At 41.1% G+C, this 21,217-nt stretch overlaps 1 protein-coding gene across 9 annotated transcripts in view; it reads left to right on the forward strand.

Annotated features, from left to right (window-relative positions):
* The window catches only part of SLC44A5 (solute carrier family 44 member 5), a 203,196-nt gene that overhangs the window by 81,924 nt on the left and 100,055 nt on the right, over window positions 1–21,217 (forward strand). The window contains exon 1 of one of the 9 annotated variants that reach the window (XM_030573385.1): window positions 11,774–11,825. The exons of the other annotated variants lie outside the window; for them this stretch is intronic. Within the exon in view, the coding sequence (XP_030429245.1) occupies window positions 11,789–11,825 (37 nt within the window). The 5' untranslated portion in view covers window positions 11,774–11,788. Of the gene's footprint in view, window positions 1–11,773; window positions 11,826–21,217 lie in introns of those variants that run through there. 9 annotated transcript variants of the gene reach the window in all.

A 21,217-nucleotide genomic window follows, 5' to 3' on the forward strand; every position in this document is an offset into this window, starting at 1 on the left:
AGTAATTGAAAGTTATTAGGGTACACCACAGGGCTAATTAGCCAGTTGCTTTACAACAGAGATGTGTATGTTGAAGATTAATGATTATTAACACTTTCATTCTGCAGTAGGCATGATTTTATTCTTTGAGTTGATAGGCAGAAAGAGACAGACTGTCCAGGAAATGCTTCACTACTGAAGAAGAATACGGGGGAACATCCGATAAGCAAGCTCAGAAGGAGTTCTAAGGAAACTCTGTGTATAACCCTTTCCGTAGTGTGTTATTGCAAACACTGTATCATTTCATGTCAAAAGGAATTTTGTAAAATCTGCGCTAGCTCTTGATGTTCTTGCCGGCCTTGTGGGATTACTATTCAGTGATCAGCTAAATTACAGTATATTAACTGCCTTAATATACAGTTCTGTGCTTCCCGTGGTAGCAGTATAAAAGGTAGCATGTTCAAAATCTCAGTGGTATCCCATGATGTCTTTAATTTCAGAAGAATTTTAGTGTGGAAACTTTGGAAATCTGGCCACACTGATGAGGCTGGAAACCTATTTGGTCTGATTTTTAAGAGAGCATAGACACAGTGTTAAGTACCCAGCAGCCACCCCAAGAAAACACTGCCTGCTCCTTATTTATGCATAACATAGTTAGTCGGGTGTGTGATTTGCTGTCATTCACTTTGCCTTGTGACTGAGATGCAGAGGACGACACAGCATATTGCAGACATATGATTAATGTAAGGCAATACAGTGAAATAAGGCTTAAGAGCCTGAGCCTGGGCCAGATTTTGCTACTCTTCTGCACAGCTTGGAGGGGAATCAGCATCCTCCATGGCAGCATGTCTGCCTTCCAAAGCCTCCCAGAGAGCTCTCTGTGGGGTTGAGTCTATGTGGAGGGAGTTTCAGAGGGTAGACAACCACAGCTTGGATGGGTGTATGGCTGAAGAAATATCAGCCTCTGAGTCCCCAGGGAAGGGACTATGTCTTCAGGCTGTATTACTTTGCATGTAGAGTCCCATCGGTGGCAGGGTGATATCTGAGGGCAGCAGTGCCTAGGAGGAGTTTCTGAAGCCATGATGCCAGGAAGCCCAGGGGGCTGCTCATGGTATAGAGCTGTCATGGAAGTACAGGACTTCAGTGCAGATGGCCCCTGGCCTCCTAAAAAGCCTGCTAGATCCTGGAACTTCATCTGGGATTTTCCTCCCTTACCATTCCTGCAGGTTTTATTGAAGAAAGTGCTATCTGGCCCTCTTAGAGATGACAAATACCCTTAGCTGCAACTAGAGTCACTGGGAGCAGCTGGGGTGCTCAGCATTTTTGAAAATCAGGTGCGAAGTATGGACATAGGAGCCTAATTTTAGGCACCTACATTTGAAAATGCTGGCCAAAATTTGTCAAAATGTACAGCTTGAACCTGAGGGGAACTGAGCACCTGTAACTGCTGATGTGGCAGGCACCTTAAAAATACCAGAAAGAATCAGCTCATCCTGAAATCAGCTGAAGTAGCAGATGGGCAACATCTCACAGTATCAAGCCCTCTGAATTTAAAGTAAACTCTGTTATGTATGTAATGTATTGCAAAATGTATTACATATAGCCCCTGTACAGAAATGAAAGCGAACCTGTGCTGGTTTTTTTTTGACATGCACAAATAATTATTGCAAAATGTTTTTCTGGGGACACTAGATGAGGCAGAGTATCGCGGGGGTAGCCGTGTTGGTCTGTATCCACAAAAACAACGAGGAGTCCAGTAGCACCTTAAAGACTAACAGATGTATTTGGGCATAAGCTTTTGTGGGTAAAAACCCCACTTCTTCAGATGCATGGAGTGCAAATTATAGATACAGGCATAGATATACTAGTACATGAAGAGAAAGGAGTTACCTTACAAGTGGAGAACTAGTGCTGACAAGGCCTGCTCAGTCAGGGTGGATGTGGTCCACTCCCAATAACTGATGACGAGGTGTCAATAGGAGGGAGGGATGAGGAGGGAAAATTGCTTTTGTAGTGAGCCAGCCACTCCCAGTCCCTATTCAAGCCCAAATTAATGGTGTTAAGTTTGCAAATGAATTGTAGTTCTGCAGTTTCTCTTTAAAGTCTGTTTTGAAGTTTTTTTATTGAAGGATGGCTACTTTTAAATCTCTTATTGAATGTTCAGGGAGACTGAAATGTTCTTCTACTGGCTTTTGTATGTTACCATTCCTGATGTCTGATTTGTGTCTATTTATTCTTTTACGTAGAGACTGTCCGGTTTGGCCAATATACATGGCAGAGGGGCATTACTGGCACATGATGGCATATATCAGATTAGTAGATGTGCAGGTGAATGAGCCCCTGATGATGTGGCTGATGTGGTTAGGTCCTGGTGGTCACCACTCCGTGTTGTTTTAGATGAGGCAACGTTGTCATAGGAAGGGGGTAAACAGCTTTAATTATTATTAAAAATTTACCCTTATACTTTGCTGTTCCATCTGCAGTGGCAGCCAGTTAGATCTTTTAAAAGCACTGCATTCTGGGAGCTTGCATCAAGAGGCTTAGGAGAAAGTGCTTTTGAGTAAATGTACAGCAATTGGAGGGAGCTCAGTGTTGAAAGGAAAACTTAACCTTGATATGTACTGCATTATGTAAATTCTTGCTTAAAAATTAAGAGGAGGGGAAAAGCTAGTTTTCACTGTTTGACAGAATTAGCTTGATATTGAACCATTTTGTGTCTGTCTGCATCTGACTATTATTTATACATGGACAAGTAAATGATGTAAAGTTTAGTAGTGTGGAAGAAGAGCTACTACTGTAATCGAATTTAAGATCTGAGAATTTTTTAGCAAATATTGTGCATTAAGCTACCTTTATTTTGTAAATAATTAAAATATTACACTACTGAACTGGGCCTTGATCTTGCAATGAGTTCTATGGGGGCAGACCCTCTACACCCACACAGATCTCATTGACATCACTTGATCACTAACTGCCATCTTGCCATTTTTGTTAACTGTTGTTTTTTTTTGCCACATCTTCACAAATCTTTCATATACCATTTGTTGAACCTAAATTAGTAACATTTCATCCATAACATGCAATGCTATTAACTGATGTAAAGGCAAACAGTATACAGTACTTCCTATCATATTTTTAAAAAGCTCAGTTTATTAATTCTTAGTGCATAAACCAGCCACAGTGCACAGGGACCGTGGGAGTATCAGGAAACTACTGAAGTACCTAATTAGCCACAGCAGCATTCTCTACAACAATTTTCAATTAACTTTTAAAGCAATAATTCAATGGTACCATTCCATAACAACCTATTGTAAATGATCTTATAAAGAATGTGTGGTATAGTCTGCCATATAATGAAGTACTGAGGTAGGAAACAAAGACCTCAGACATTCAGTGACTGCATAGATTGGATTACAAGTGGACTATGGCTTTTGCACCAAATTACAAACCTCTACTGCCATTGGCTCTGTTGGAAAATCGCCACTAGCTCTTTGTAGCATTAGGGCTGACATCTGTTTACTCCAGTAGAGGGAATCAGTGTATATACGTACAGGCTCCACTACAGTATTTGTTAATGTGTACTTAAAGGCGATATTTTTTTAGCCACATGATGGTGTCATTGTGGCTCAAACATCAACAAACCATAAGAAACTAATAATGTTTTAAATAGAAAACAGCAGTTCATTAGGGTTGAGTAATAGCTTGCTGGCAAAATTCTAAGCTAGTGTATATCTGTGTTTAGCAACGTCTGTTATGTGCTTTCTAATATGCCCTTCTGGACTCTAAATTTACTTTGACAGCTGGTAAATAGGTATGTGTTGTATGATAGTCCGATATAGGATTTGTTGAAGCAGACTTTAAGAGAGGCAGTGCAAATGGAGCCAGGCATATATAAAAACTGCAGTCATTTCGCTACTCTGCTTCTTTAATTCCATTCTCTTAAAGCATAGCGAAGAAGCAGGGAAATTGGGCACTTACAGTTGGTATAATGAAGAGAGCTCACTCGCAATGAGACTGGCTCACACACAGTGCTTAATATTTTAAAATAGGTAAAAATCTTAGAAAATCATAGTGTTCAGTAGTAGTTCAGATATGCTGGATATGATAAGTAGCTTGATTAGTAAATATTACAGTGATGCTTAATTTTGCAGTGGCAGAGTATGTGGTTTCATATGCAGACTGTGTAGAGCTTTATTCAGGCAGCTATAGTGTACTACTGGATGAGATGTTTTTGCATCATTGTGTACCACAGATTCAGGCAACAATATTGACCTTATTAAGCAGTCTGTTAACTTTTGTTGCTATATGGTTGTCATGAGAATCAGCAGTGCTGTGTGTGTGTGTGTGTTTTACAACTGACATTTCAGAATTGGTATTGTAATCATATTCACTACAAGTAACACTGAAACAAGATCCCAGCCAGGATTGCACATTGGGAATTTACTCTCAAATAGTGTACATGGCTAAAGGGAGGTGTGGCTAGATTATTTCATAAAAACAACTTCAAGCATTTAGATTTGACACAACAGCTGCAATTTCACACAACAGCTGCAATTTCTTTTGCTCACTTTCTAATGCAGATATCACGATACCTTGAGTAAACAAAGCAGACATGTTGGCACTGGCTGCTGTTCACAGTGCATTATGATAACATAATATGAACATTAACCCATTTTGTATATTTTTATTTGTTATCTTAGTTATCTTAGTTAATAGCTGTTGATGGACTTATTTTCCAGGAACTTATTTAATTCCTTTTTGAACCTGTTACAGTTTTGGCCTTCACAGCATTCCCTGGCAATGAGTTCCACAGGTTGACTGTGCATTGTGTAAAGCAGTACTTCGTTTTGTTTTAAAACTGCTGCCTATTAATTTCATTGGGTGACCCCTAGTGCTTGTGAAGAAAATAACACAAAGAAAAAATGTTCCTCTAGTTCTTAGCCCCGTGAGTCAAACCTGATGAATCTGTTAGAGAGGACATCCAAAAGTAGCCCCTTCTGGGAAAGCTCCTGAGTCTGTAGCTCTTTGCAGGCATCTTAGTATCTTGGCTTTGCATTTTCCAAAACCTGTTTGCTCTGCCTCCTTTCAGCTGCCTTCTTTCTTTTCACACGAAATGGGGAGGATGGGGAGAAGTCATTAAAAGACTGAGGTTTAGTGTTTTTCCCCCCTCATGTGAATAATCACACTGACTTAGGTGGAACTATTTGGATTTGGCCAGCCATGGGTTATGTTTTCTGCATAATAAAACTGGCTGCAAAAGCACAATTATTTTTCGGAATGTAGTATCTTGTTTTCAGTTAGTAAATAAACAATCAGTCCATTTCACAGACAGCAGAATGTGGTGCATGCACAAATACACCCAGACATTTTAGTCTGCTCCCAGATCACAACTACTAGCATCATGATCTAAGAGCTATTAATGTGGAAATATTTTGTAGGCCCTAGAATAAAACATCCAGTTTTGTTTCCAGCGTTCTTACATGCTGTACAGCTAGTTAAATAAATGAGAGTATTCAGGCCCTACAGCAGATAGGAATTTTAGAAGAAAAGTGGGTGTGTTTTGATGTGTTCATGTGGAAACCAATACCCAAATGTTTTTCTAGCTCACAGCTGGTTCGTAGCACTGTTGGTATTTTGAGTTTTGAGAGCAAAGCAAAACGTTTGTGTGGAGTTTTGAGTAAGCATAGTAAACTGTTAGGAGCCATTGCACTTGTGTGCTTACCTGGAAATAATCCAAACTTTTGTCAAACTTAAAAAAATAAAAAAGAGGAAGAATCCTTATATCCATATTTGACTTTCATGAATGTACATTGCTCTAAATCCAACTCATGCAAGTGTGTAACCATCCACAAGATTCTCCTTATGAATGGATATCTGGATTTGTAGATATAAAATCTGTAGAAACAGCTTAACTTAACTGTGTGAATAGTAATAATTATAGCTTATTTTTTAAGTTTATTTCAAGCCAAAGGATTCCAGAGTACTGTACAATCTATGGAGCTGATTTTCCTTTTGCTCACACTGAGGTAAGAGCCTGATACAAAGCCTGCTGAAATCAGTGGAAAGGACATAAGTCAGGAGTAATTCCAGTTAAGTCATTGGAATTTCAAAAATGTAAAAGAATTGCGACTCCACAGTCCGGATCCCTCTATTAATACACAAAAGGGTTGCCGCACATATAGCGTACCTAACACACCTCAAAGGCAAAGAAACTTAAATTAAGACTCCCCAAGAGTACGTACTTTCTCCTCCTCCACCCACCTATATCCATCTTAACATTGCCACAGCTACTGTACTGTATTCCACTTCCCATGCACCACAACCTTAACTTTGCCCCCCTTTTGCACATCTCCACATACTCTTTAGGAGACAGTTTTTTGTTTTCCCCCCAACTCTGGTATTTGTGGGTGTCCAGTGAAGCAGTTGGTTATGTTAGGAGAGGTTTGTTTAGCTAAAGGGTTATGTGGAGAAAGGCTGGCAACCCTAAAGGGCAGATTTATGTCACGTGCATAACAGTCCTCCACCTGTTTCCTGGGAAGGAATGCTGGAGGATTCCTGGCTCTTTCCCAGGCTTCCTCTCCACAGGGAAGCACTTCCCATATCAGCAAGCCACTGGTCCTGCTCTACAGACCTTGTCACTGATCTCCAGTGCCCTGTCTAGACTCCTGTCCACATCCTCCTTCTAGGTTCCTTACGGAGGCCAGGTTCTGGATGCCACGGCACTACATCATGTAACAGCAGAGAGCTAAAAAGAGATATGTTTTTAAAGTGCGCTTATACAGTGCTAGAAGTCTAAATAATAAAATGGGTGAAACAGAGTACCTTGTATTAAATGAGGATATTGATATAATAGTCATCACAGAAACTTGGTAGAATGAGGATAATCAATGGGACATAGTAATACCAGGATACAAAATATATTGTAAGGACACAACAGGTTGTGCTGGTGGGGGAGTAGCACTATATAGGAGAGAAAGCATAGAATCAAATGAAGTAAAAATCTTAAATTAACCAAACTGTACCATAGAATATCAATGGATAGTAATTCCATGCTCGAATAATAAGAATATTGCAGTAGGGATATTTTACTGACCACCTGACTATGAAATGCTCAGGGAGATTACAGAGGCTATTAATATAAAAATAATAATAATGGGGGATTTCAGCTATCCCCGTATTGACTGGGGACCTGTCACCTCAGGACAGAATGCAAAGATAAAGTTTCTTGACACTTTAAATAACTGGTCCTTGGAGCAGCTAGTCCTGGAACCCACAAGAGGAGAGGCAATTCTTGATTTACTCTTAAGTGGAGCACAGGATCAGGTCCAGGAGGTGAATTTAGCCAGACCGCATGGTAATAGTGACCACAATATAATTAGATTTAATACCCCTGTGGTGGGGAAAACACCATAGCAGCCCAACACTGTAGCATTTAATTTCAGAAAGGGGAACGACACAAAAATGAGGAGGTTAGTTAAACAGAAATTAAAAGGTACAGCACCAAAAATAAAATCCCTACAAGCTGCACGGAAACTTTTTAAAGACACCATAATAGAGGCTGAACTTAAATGTATACCCAAAATTTAAAAAACAGAGAACCAAAAAAGTGCCACTGTGGCTAAACAACAAAGTAAGAGAAGCAGTGAGAAGCAGAAAGTGGAAATTAAATCTGAGTGAGGAAAATAGAAAGGAGCATAAACTCTGGCAAATGAAGTGTAAAAATATAATTAGGAAGGTCAAAAAATAATTTGAAGAGCAGTTGGCCAAAGACTCAAAAAGTAATAGCACATTTTTTTTAAGTACATCAGAAGCAGGAAGCCTGCTAATAACAACCAGTGGGGCCCCTGGACAATCGAGATACAAAAGGAGCACTTAAAGACAATAAAGTCATTGCGGAGAAACTAAATGAATTCTGTTGGTCTTCATGGTTGAGGTGGTGAGCGAGATTCCCAAACCTGAGCCATTCTTTTTAGGTGACAAATCTGAGGACCTGTCCCAGATCGAGGTGTCATTAGAGGTGGTTTTGGAACAAACTGATAAACTAAACAGTAATAAGTCACCAGGACCACATGGTAGTCACCCAAGAGTTCTGAAGGAACTCAAATGTGAAATTGTTAGACTACTAGCTGTAGTCTGTAACCTATCATTTAAATCAGCTTCTGTACCAAATGACTGGAGGATAGCTAATGTGACGCCGTTTTTAAAAAGGGCTCCAGAGGTGAACCCAGCAATTACAGGCAAACTGGTTGAAACTATAGTAAAGAACAAAATTGTCAGACATGTAGATGAATATAATTTGTTGGGGAAGAGTCAACATGGTTTTTGTAAAGGCAAATCATGCCTCACCAATCTACTAGAATTCTTTGAGGAGATTAATAAGCATGTGGACAAGGGGGATCCAGTGGATATTTAGATTTTCAGAAAGCCTTTGACAAGGGCCCTCACCAAAGGCTCTTAAGCAAACTAAGCAGTTGTGGGATAGTGGGAAGGTTCTCTCGTGGCTTGGTAACTTGTTAAACGATAGGGAACAAAGGGTAGGAATAAATGATCGTTTTTTAGAATGGAGAGAGGTCAATAGTGGTGTCCCCCAGGGACCTGTTCTGGGCCCAGTCCTATTCAGCATATTCATAAATGATCTGGAAAAAGGGGTAAACTATGAAGTGGCAAAATTTGCAGATGATACAAAACTACTCAAGACAGTTAAATCCCAGGCAGACTGCAAAGAACTGCAAAAGGATCTCTCAAAACTGGGTGACTGGGTACTCACTGGCAGATAAAATTTAATGTTGATAAATGCAAAGTAATGCACAGTGGAAAACATAATCCCATATAAAATGATGGGGTCTAAATTATCTGTTACCACTAAAGAAAGAGATCTTGAAGTCACTGTGGATAGTTCTCTGAAAACATCCACTCAATGTGCGGCGGCAGTCAAAAAGTGAACAGAATGTTGGAAATAAATAAGATAGGGATAGGTAGTAAGATAGAAATATCATATTGCCTCTATATAAATCCATGGTATGCCCACATCTTGAATACTATATGCATATGTGGTCGCCCCATCTCAAAAAAGATATATTGGACTTGGAAAAGGTTTCGAAAAGGGCAACAAAAGTTATTAGGAGTATGGAACGGCTGCCATATGAGAAGAGATTAATAAGAGTGGGACTTTTCAGCTTGGAAAAGAGCCGACTAAGGGGGAATAGGATAGAAATCTATAAAATCATGACTGGTATGGAAAAAGTAAATAAGGAAGTGTTATTTACTCCTTCTCATAACACATGAACTAGGGGTCACCAAATGAAATTAATGGCCAGCAGGTTTAAAACAAACAAAAGGAAGTATTTTTTCACACCTTGCACAGTCAACCTGTGGAACTCCTTGCCAGAGGATGTTGTGAAGATCAAGACTATAAAAGGGTTCACAAAAGAACTAGATAAATTCATGGAGGCTAGGTCCATAAATGGCTATTAGCCAGGATGAGCAGGGATGGTGTCCCTAGCCTCTGTTTGCCAGAGGTTGGGAATGGGTGACGGGATGGTTCACTTGATGATTACCTGTTCTGTTCATTGAGTCAGGGGCACCTGGCATTGGCTGCTGTCGGAAGACAGGAAACTGGGCGAGATGGACCTTGATCTGACCCAGTATGGCCATTCTTATGTTTTTACTGGGTTTCCTGTCCAGGGTATGCAGGACCAGGCTTGCCCTTTAAAGTATTGTAAGTAATGTAGCAAGGAAAAACCAGGAGAAAATAAAACTAATATTAAGGAAGGCAAACCTTTCCTATGGGCTCAATGCCACCTTTCCATTGACCATTTTATTTCTGAAGTTTCGAAGGCCTTAGCCTTAGCCACTACTGAAACAAAAATAGATTTTTTTAAAGAAAAATTTAATTATTGACACTTACTTGCTTTTCATGAGGTCTCTGGAATTCCTCTAAGAATCTTTTCTTTTGGCTCCAAAGAGCTGCATTTGTGGAGCCAGCCAGAGGAGAGGTTTTCAGGTCTACACACTGCTCAAATACATTGTCACTGCTGAATCTGCTGGCCCGCAAGGAGGCTGGGGGAGGGAAGGACGCAGCCCACTGACAACTGTAAGAGTTATGCGTGCAAGGTGAAGACAATAAATGAAACTATGAGTTCAAATGTATCCATACCCTCAGGACCATTATCAAATCAGCGTATCTGAATCTCATCTGGTTTTCTGGGATATCAATTCAGTTAATCATGGCTTCATTTTAATATTCTCCATTAAAGTAGAGTAGTATCCATAGATCATTATCTTCGGGTTTTCTACTATTTTCCCATTCAGCCTCATAGTTATAAATAAAACTTGTTAACTTTTTGTAGCAATTACCACTTGACACATGTCCAGCTGCTCACTAATGTTTGCATAGTCCTATTAACTGTTGTCATGTCAGAAGTGAAATGTGCACCTTTGGGTACTTTGAGATTAAAAGCAGACAGATGTTCTGTGGTTGGGGCTGAGAATCACAAATTTCCACGGGACCCCAAATTAATTCTTGGTATTGCAGAGTATCTCCAACTCCCAGAAGTTAATAGTACTGTCTATTCCTCTGTGTTTGGGGAGTACCTTACACTTTCTGGCCACTGCCATCATATCAATAAATAATTAATATTAATAAAAAATATATTGCAATTAAAGGTATGGTATTTTCAAGCTGCTTCCAGAGTTAAAAACACAGTAATTTTTCAGCTCTAACAGCACCCCTAAAAAAAAGAAACAAAACTTCCCAAACAACCCTCCCAACATTAATTGCCATACATAAAAACCCTCCACACTTGCAAGTAGTTAACAGCAAAATTTTCTTTCTAAATCGATACAATTTTTACTGTATCAAAGCAAGACTAGTGAGCGGAATTAATTACTCCAGAAGATCTGAAAGCTTCTACTCTCCAGTCGCCTGGAATTGATGAAAATGAAAATTGTTCGAAATCCACAATAAATTGACATTGGCTCTCATCATAGAATTTTTTTCCACCAAATGTATGGGCTGTGTTTAACTGAGAGTCTCATTTTGACTTCCACTAACAAGCCCATAGCAATAAAAAAGACATCATGGAATTACAGCTGTTACAGAATTTAAAAAAAATCTGGAAGTGTTTGTGTATGTATGTACGTGTGTGTTAGAGTATGTGTGTTTATATAATACAGATTTGCATAGAGTATACATGTGTATGTAATAGCAAGAGAAGCGCGCGTGCACACACACACAGATTTACCCAAGAACAGCAGAATTTGCACCTTTAATGCCCTCCCTTACTCTTTCTTTGCTGGGCATGTCAATACGTATATCTTCCCAAAGACTTCTTATTTTCTAAGTGTTGCCATTTTTTGTCACTGATTCTTATTCTAGTTTGATAGAGGCTCCATAGTATTAGTTGTCAGTCTGTTGCTCTTATGTAGTAAGCCTGACTTTGATCCCCACTCTAATTTTCTCAGATGAACTCTCATTCGATGTTTTCCCCCTATAAAATATGGTAAACTTAATAAGAGATTTAACAGAGCTTCCCTTTACTCTGTGACATTTATAGCCCCAGACTGGTCTGGAGTAGGTAGGTGGAGCAGTGGGTGATATCATTTTTCTATTAGCAGAAAGCCCTGCCTCCTTTGTAAGTTTCCATTCCTACTGGAGGAGCCTATGCCACTCCAAGCAGCTTTATTTTTAAACCTGGTTGAATAGTACTTTTGTGGATTAAGCCTACTGGGGAAACTGCTTCCAGCACAGAAGTCTGCAGTTAATACCCCTCTTAGACATAGCTTGCTAAACTGATCAGGAAGCAGTAGTATGGCTAGGGAAGAAGAAAACTACTACGGGAAACATGGTAATTTACCTACCTCCTTGTGTTCTCAAAAAATGAAATGCTTCATAAGGGCTCTAGCCAATGCCCTTTGAAATCAACTAGAGTCTTTCCATTGACTTCAGTGGGTTTTGGATCAGGCCCTAAGTGGCTTTAGCTAACTTCTTCCATTATTTGCAAAATCATGTAATCTTTTCCAGTATGGAGCTTGCAGCTACAATTAATGGCATAGAAGGTAGAATTTGTGTAAATATAACTGATTTTCATTTTAGACAAATGATTTAACTTAAAAAATCACTGCAGTGTAATAAAGTGTGACAGAAGTAATTTTGTTTAGTATTTAGACTTTTTTTAGAGTTGGAATTGGGAAGTTAAATCTCATTTGATGTATTTATTGTAATGGAATAATAGTTCAACCTAAAATTCGTATTATGAAATAGATTATGAAATAGATCTGTCTAGTCTACGAAGAGTGATTATCATCTCCGTTTTTAATTCTAGCAAGAAAATGACTATGTAATTATTCCACGCCAGTGGCTACTTCCCCCATACCTCCCAAACTCCTAAAGGTTTTAATCAGCTTTCAGAATTAAATGTTTTGTTTTTGTTTTCAAAATGTTGCTGATATGACACTTAGCAAGTGACTTTTTTTTTTATTTAAAGAAAGGGTTACTTAGAACAACAATAGCAAACCCCTTCCTGCGTCTACTCTCTCTATTCCTTCTTTAGAGACAACTTCACTAATTGGGGAGGGGTTTTGATGTGTAACTTGGAGAAGGCTGAGAACAAGCAGTGTGTGCCCATTGTTAGTTGTTATGTGAAACTATAATCACAGATACTGTATATGTGTGTTTCAGTGAAGAAATTCCTATAATGCTGAAGCGTACTTTTGTCAAGGAATTTGATTGTGTGTTTGGCTTTTAATATATTTAGTGTTTCTTATGTAAACAACTGTATTCCATAATGGATTTGTGGCAAAGTTTAGAAAAAGAAAAACAAGACAGGCCGAGCACTGGTGTACTGCTCTGTGCCCCAATAAGCATGGTGACTTTGGTGGTGAGCTGTAGTCGTTGGAAGAAATTTGATGTAGTGCAGTGGCTTTATTTTTGTTAATCAGTGTCACTGTCGGATAAGATTCCAGTTTGTTTGATTGCTGGAGAAGAAAATCTCCATTTGAGTTAGAGATCATTTTCTGGAGCACTTTGTCTGTTTTTATCCTCTTGCCTATAAATTAGAAGGTATTGACTTTCATTGTAGAACTATTGTGGAGTTCGCTTCCACTCAGATGGGATCCACAAATGTATATATCTTCCAAGGTGCATTTTCTTTGCACCAAATCAGAATCTATGCAGGTATGCTGTAGCTATCTCAGCTGCAGCCTATTACCATATGGGTGTACTGTTAATAGAGATGATCTTGTTTGTAGAAAGTAGCCCACTTGCTGTTACACATTGTATTGTATCTTGCCCCACTGGCTATGCTATCAAACCGTTCCCCTGAATACAGACATCCTGAGAGCACAGGAAATTGCCCCTATTAACAAGCTTCATCAGTACAATGTAGGCCAAGTGGAGTAATGTCTGTAAGCAAAGTAAATCCCTACTGGAAATTTATTATGCCTTTGAAAACCTGGCCTGCTCCTATTTTCAAGGGCTGAGAAATCTTGCCTGCCTGCCTGATAGGTGGGGATGGGTGGGAAAACAGACCTGTTAAATATATTTATTAAGGGCTAGATCTTGGCTGATGTGTCAGTGCAGAGGAGGAAGGGAGAGAAAGACCTCATTTCCCATGCAAATTCCCAACATCTGGGTTCCAGCTGCCGGAAGAGGCAGAGACAGAGCAAGGGTTGATCATCTGGCACCCTACCCCAGCAGGTGGGTGGGTATTGGGCAGCTCCTAGTGGGTGGGGGGAGGAGGATGAGTAATCTGTACCTAGTAAAGTAGGGGGTACAGGTTTTCCACTTTCTAAGTCCCATTTCCTTTTGCTGGGATGCTCTGGGGTAGTGGGTGGTGGACACCGCCCTTTACACAGGACAATAAACTCGGTCTAGTATCCTGTAGGTAGTAAGCCACAGTGTGCTGGTATGTAGTAAAGTTACAGGTTCTAAATCATACCAGAAATAAGTTATTTTTTTAAAATGTTTAATTTATGGAAGGCCTTATGCCGTAAACTGAGGCAATACAGAGTGCAGGCCTCTCCACAGCACAAGTTATCAGGTTTCTTCTCAATTTGCCCTTACCTTCTGTTTTGGGCTCACTCTTGGTTTAAGTGGCTTGTGTGTGACAACATAATCTGTGTCCTGTACTCACCAGCAGTATTGCTACACACACAGCAGCTCCGGAGCTATAAGCTGCCAAAGTTCTTTTGTGGTAAAAATTATATTTTAGGGACTTACTGAGGTGGAAGAGAACAAACAGAGTCATGGGGTCTGCTGTGTTTATTGTACTGGGCCTGTGAATATTTTGATAAGGTTTTTCTAATATGAGGCATGAGACCAAAGTCTGAATTTAGTTAATGAGTAAAGGCAGTTTTTACAATGTATTTCTTTGAGCTCCTCTCTAACCATGGCTCTTTGTATTTAGCTTTTATTTTGTTAAAATTTCCCAAGAACTTGACAGTGTTTATTATAAAAAGTAAAATTAACGTCAGTTTCCAGGGTAAATATTGGGGGACAGAAGGACAGAAAAAAGCAACAATTAGATAAAATAAAAGCAGCAAAGAATCCTATGGCACCTTATAGACTAACAGACGTTTTGGAGCATGAGCTTTCGTGAGTGAATACCCACTTCGTCAGATGCATGCAGATGCACTAGATAAAATAAGAGTACGGAAAGTCAAAGCAGGTTTATTTCATGAACCGTGCATTAACAGTACATATCTTTCACTACATTGCTTTACTTAGACAGCCTTGCATTTATACTTGGACTAATGTATTATTAACATAAAGACATCTACCTAAAGTAACCGATTGGATTTTCTTAGTGTAATTGGTGCTTTTCAGGTACTTGACTGGTTCAAAATTGTGTGGAAATTGGTAAAATCTGAATAATACTTTTTGTAAAACCTGGGGACTGTTTGGTAAAAATGAAAACGAAGGGCATTATTTTTAGTCTAACTACATCAAAATGGGCACAACAGGTTTGTCCTGTCACATAGTCTCTCCTCCTTCACCTGGAGAATTCCCTCGCAAAACGTCCCTATTTGTTGCTCCTTTTCACTAGCCAGGGACATCTCCTTGGGAACAATGTGCTGCATATTGTCCCTGATGCCCATAAAAGTGCTGAGAAGCCAAGTTGAATGAAGAGCCTCCTGCCATTTGGGGAAAAGATATGACACAGTCAGTCTCAAAGTTGCCATTAGTAGGGAGCTCTGCTTCCTGTGGAGTGACCGCAGAGTGATCAGGAAGTAAACTCTTTGTGGGAAGGACTGTCTCATTGTTCTGTGTTTGTACAGCACCTAGCACCATAGGATCCTGGCCTGTGACTGGGGCTCCAGGGCACTACAGTAATACAATAATAAATACTAGCAATGATGACGATGAATTTGGACAGAAGGCTGATAGGAGAAAGACTGGTTACCAGGAATAGAGTGGACTTGATTTGTTAGAGGAGACTGCAGATGGGAACAAGGGGAGAGGAAAGAACAATAGGAACGGGGATGGAGAGGGAAGGCCAGCGAAAGAGCAAGCGGTTGATGTTAGAGGCAGTGTAAGAGCAGAACATCAGCAGGAGAAAGAGTGCAGAAATTGGGACAGTGTGACAGAGACTGAGGGCTGGTGTACATAAGCACCAACTTTCTCTGGAGCCAGTGCGTGCCCATGCCCGTGCCTTCTCCCCAACTCCACCCCATCCCGGCCCCAAAGTCACTGCCCTAACTCAGCACCTTCCCTGCTCCAGTTGGATCCCTTCCTGTAGCAGGGTGGTTACCCTGCTCCTGCTCTGACGGGCTTAAAACAGCCCTGGGGGAAGGTTGTGGCTGAGAGCTACTAAGCTGGGCCTGTATAAAAAGGCTGTGAGACAGGAGCCCAAAGAGTCTCCCTCTGCCTGTAGAGAGAGAAGGGCCTGGCTGCAGAGAGCTAGAGACAGGAAACCTGTGTGGGGCAGGGCTGGGGAAAGACAGAGGAACTGGGGAGCTCCAGCCTCGAAAGCCCCAAGCTGCGGCCTAGCATAAGGCCAACAGGCACTGCGAGTTGCAGAGGGCAACCCAGGGGCAGGCAAAGGCAGCAGGTCCAAACCCAACGTTGCCAGTGATGAGTAGCTGATACTGCAGTCTGCCCAGGGCTTAGGGGCTAGACGATGACTGGCAGTAGCCTGATACTGAGGCAAGGTGGGGATTCAACAGAAGAATTCTTCTCTGGCCCTAGCTGCCACTTCTCGGGGAGATGGCTTAATCACAGTGATGGGAGAACCTCTCCCATCATCATAGGTAATGTCTATACTGAAGCACTGACATTAAACTGATGGTTTCTAATTCATCTTTGGTTGTACAGCACTGCGGGATGCTCAGTGAATAGTGTTCTGTACAGCAGTACTGTAGTAGCAGCTTGCAGTGCAGTGCTCCCCATAGTCAACAGAAATATACGGGGCACTCACATTGACACAGTGCCATATCTGTAACTTGCCATGTCAGTGGGTTTGTTATAACACGCGAGGGGGCTCACAGTGTTGAGCACATGTTCTGATGAATAATGAATATTGCCTACATGCAGCAGGTATTTTTTCAAACTTGACTAATTAAAAGCTAAACGAGCAGATGGCGTCAGTCCATGCTAGGCCAGCTTTCCCCTCCACAAGATTTGTAGAGAATGATGGGAACCAGCTAATATTCTTGACATCCGTCCCAAGACTGGGGGAAACTTTGGAAAGGAGGAAAAAAGGTTAAATAGTACATTTCATTGTTATTGCCCCTTTGCCAAGACAAAGCACGTTTGGGAGCTTTGTTGGTCAGGTGCCTGTTTAGAGCAGAAGTTGGTGAAATGAAGTCAGACAAATTCTGCTAAGAAAACACCTATGTATAAAATATACGAGTCTGGTTCCCTTGACTAGCAGTGCCAGCAAACTGCACATGGGCTGCTCTCTTCTGCAGGAACGGCAGATCAGGCACTACTGCCTCGTTCCAAGAAGCAGCTGCCTTGGCCCCCATCTCTCTCTAAGATGCACACAGAACTCAAATAGAATCCAACTGCTTAAACATACTCTGGGCCCATTTTTCTCCTGCTGCCTCTTCACTTTACATCTAGTAAACCTCAGGTCCAAGGCTCCCCTCAAATGAATGGTCTGGAACAGGTGGCAAGCCATCAGCCCTCCTTTTGTGTAGCCACTTCTGCAAAACAAAGGTGTCTCATGCTATGTTTACAGTAGAAAAGGTGTGCTGGGATAGCTAAACTGATAGCGTGGTGTAGTACATTCCTAACGTAGGTGGAGTTTATACCAGCAGAAAAATGCTTTTGCCAGTATAGCTTATGCTACTTCCCCATGAGCAAAATAAGCTATAATGCACTAATATGCTGGTATAACTGTGTCTACATTAGGGCTTCTTCCAATACAGAAATATCTTAAAAATCACCACCCCTAGTGATTTTCCTGTATCAGCAAAAGTTTCTAGTGTAGAGCTGGCCTCAGAAAGGCCTAACAGACTATACAAAGAAAAGTGCTCTAACTCATGCAGTAGTACCATTAACAACAGTTAAGGGCAGGTACTGCATGGCATCTCAGATTCTTTCTGTGGATAGTTTCATGCTGTGTGCTTATGTATCAATGATCTCATGTGTGAGCCATTAGTACCTTTCACTATAACGTTTATTACTTTGCAGCTTGAGACTGCAAGGGGCTGATCAGCCTTTCTTCCCTGGTGAGAGAAAAGCATACTGTCTGTCATGGAAGATAATTTTTTATTATTTCCAGCATGATCTTATTTTATGGATACTTTATAAACCCAGATAATATTAATTCAGAGGTTTTAATGGAAACGCTGATGGAATCCTAACTTCATCAGCATTAATGGGTGGCACAGTATTTAAACATTACTGAGAAAACTAAAATGCACATGTTCACTAAAAGAATATACACTACTATTACATCCTGACTTTATCTTCATTATCTTCAAAAAGGAAGTTCGAAATCTGCCTTTTGCAGTGCCAGTCAAGTTTTTAAAATGCAAATGCAGCTGAACTTTTAAAGTTTTGACTCTGTTTGGGGAAAGAGCTCTGAAATACCTGAGTGAACAAAACTGTGTGGAAATGTAGCTTACAACATGTTGCTATGAAATGATTGACAAGATTGAGGCAGAACTGAACAAACAGTTTTCAAAGATGGGGGATTTACTGGCCCTGAGTCTGAAGAGTGGGGTCCATATAAAACCTCATTGCTTACATGATTTTAGGCAATGTTCGAAAAGAGAATATTTACACATATGCACACACAAGGCCAGCTCTTCAGTTGGTGTAAATTGGCATCACTCCATTGACTATACATATATATTATGTAATACAAATGTACGTGTAAATAATTCATTCCTTTTCGCGCTACAGCTACAATCATATGGACATAATGGTTGTAAATTTGAGCACTGTGTGGTCTTGATGCTGCCCCTTACCTATTTTATTAAGATAGATGGCTTATTTCTCTGTCACTTAGATGAATGTCATTGCTTATGGTTTAACTTACTGTAAGTGTTGTTTATTATAGGTGAGGTTTAACTTTCAGACTTGCATTTATTATCTTCTGTATTATCTCTTTTCACTGCTGCGGAGTCCCTCTGACACTGACATTCTCTGTGTTGGAACTTTGGTTTACTCTGTCCGACTGAGCAGGGCCGCCCAGAGGATTTCGGGGGCCTGGGGTCTTCGGCGGTGGGGGGCCTTCCGTTCTGGGACCCGCCAGGGAAGTGCCCCGGAGACCAGCAGCAGGGGACCCCGCCGCCGAATTACCACTGAAGCGGGACCTGCCGCAGAAGTTCAGCCGGGTCTTCGGTGGTAACTCGTCGGCGGGTCCTGGAACGGAAGGGCCCCCCGCCGCCAAATTACTGCCGAAGACTCGGTGGCAGGTCCCACTTCGGTGGTAATTTGCCGGCGGGGGGTCCTTCTGCCCAGGAGTGGAAGACCCCCCACCGGCGAAGACCGGGAGCAGAGGAAGCTCTGGCGGCCCGGGCCCCGCAAGAGTTTTCTGGGGCCCCAGAGTGAGTGAAGGACCCCACTCCAGGGGCCCCGAAAGACTCTCATGGAGGCCCCTGTGGGACCCGGGGCCTGGGGCAAATGCCCCTCTTGCCCCCCCCCGGGCGGCCCTCCGACTAAGTATCACAGGCAACAAAGTAAAGACTATTTGACAGGCAGCACCAGAAATGTGCACTATCCTACATTTCCTGTCTGTAATACCTGTTGCAGAAACAGTGATGTTTTCAGGGTTTTTTTATTTTACATCTTTTCTGAATTGTTGAGAGAGGCAGAACTGATAAACTGGTTTAATTTAGTTCTCGTCATTAACCTGTAGAAGATAGGAGATTTCTGGAAAGTTATCATCACTGGTCACAGAACTGCTTTGCGAACTTGTGATAAATTGACTTATCCTAAGCATTGTTCTCTAGTGACTCTTTTGCATATAGGTGTTATGACGAAGTGGGAATGTTCATGCTGTGTTATGTGAATGCACAGTGGGGAGCGTTGACCTGGGCAGTTTGGAGGGGGTTGTGCTGGGACTGCCTTGGGGAAGGAAGCATACCTGAGCATGTAACCTGAGAACCCAGGAGGGTTGAAGGCCAGATGAGACCTCTGTCCAGACACTGAACAAAGGACACAAAGGCTGGGAGAGGCTGGGCGGAGTTTTCAGTTTGAAGCTGGCTGGGGAATGCAGAGGCTGGCTGGGGAATGCAGAATGATGTGGCTTGGGCTTCCCAACAGGATTGTGGGCTCCCTGGGGGCCCCAGCTATACCTAACTAAAGGGGGTCCAGTTGTCTGTACCGACAAGACCTGTTTTGGACTGTGCTCCTGTCATCTAAATAAACCTCTGTTTTACTGGCTGGCTGAGAGTCATGTCTGACTGCGAAGTGAGGGTGCAGGATCCTCTGGCATCCCCAGGACCCCGCCGAGGCGGGCTCGCTGTGGGAAGCGCACAGAGGGGCAGAGGATGCGAATGCTCCAAGGAGAGACCCAGGAGTTGAAGACGTGTGAGCTTCTTGCCCTGAAGACAGTCTGCTTCAAGGGAGAGGAGGCTCCCCAAAGTCCTGTGTGGCTTTGTGGGGAGCAGTTCCAGAGCATCACCCGGGGACTCCGTGACAACAGTAAATGGAAGAATTTTACTTTTAGCATAGTTATTTTAAAAGCGGCCCTAAAAACAAGTAAGCTAGGTGAACAAACTGCCTATTGAACTCACATTTTTTCCCTCAATAGTTTCTTATGTTATTGCCAACACATTACATCCCAAGAGGTACACCAGAAACCATTAGCTTTGCTATGCTTGGGATGGCTAAAAGATGTTATTTACGTACTGGTTTACACCAGTGAAATTAGCATTTGCTATATATACTAGTTTTTAAAACATTATTAATAATAAAAAATAGTCTCTAAAATGAGATCTAGTCATGTTACATTAACTTTTTTTGGTAGAATAAAAATATAGATGACATATGTTTAATATTGGGTTTCTTAGGATCTGCCCCCTTAAAAGCAGGCTCAGATTACATTGTAAATTGGATACAACAGGAGTTGTGTGTGTGCTTATTTTAGAGTAGAATTTGTCAGAAAGTTAAAACAAACATTTCTGAACATAGGTCATACAAAACCACAATCAATACTGTTATAGTGCTTATTAGGAAATAATGTTAAGTTTTGCACATCCAAATCCACACTGTATGTCTCCATTTATACCCATATGTGTTCCCCTCATAGATCAACAATGAGTCAGCTCTACTTGTTTGAAGAAAAAATAAGTTACCTGCTCCAAAAGCTCATGCCCTTTCGTATTGGAAGAATCGTTATAATTTTTAAATACATCTGTAAGATTCCCTACATTTAAAAAACAAAATATTGACTGCAAAACGTGCCTCTCTTTTCAGTTACATGAACTGAAATGTATATGGTTTTCTTTGTATTAACAGTGGTTACTGCTTTCATTTTTTATGTATTCTCAGCTGACAGTAAAGCAAGAAGTCACTGTAGACATGTATAAGTCTGCAGTTATTATTGAAGTCTTATATAGGTGTATATGTATGCTTTGAAATATACAAACAGTTCACAATGTCTCTTTTGGAAATCCCTAATCTCTATACTGACAAAAATTACCCACTAGAAACTTCTGAATGAAACCAGCAAACTTTAGGTGTGCTTCATACTCAGCAGACTAGGGTAGCTTCAATGGGCCTAGTCACAGTACTAAGTACCTACCCCTGTAGCAAGAGCCTCGGACTGGACCATGTGACAGA

This window comes from Gopherus evgoodei, chromosome 8 (assembly GCF_007399415.2).
Source record: "Gopherus evgoodei ecotype Sinaloan lineage chromosome 8, rGopEvg1_v1.p, whole genome shotgun sequence".
Lineage (NCBI taxonomy): Eukaryota > Metazoa > Chordata > Testudines > Testudinidae > Gopherus > Gopherus evgoodei.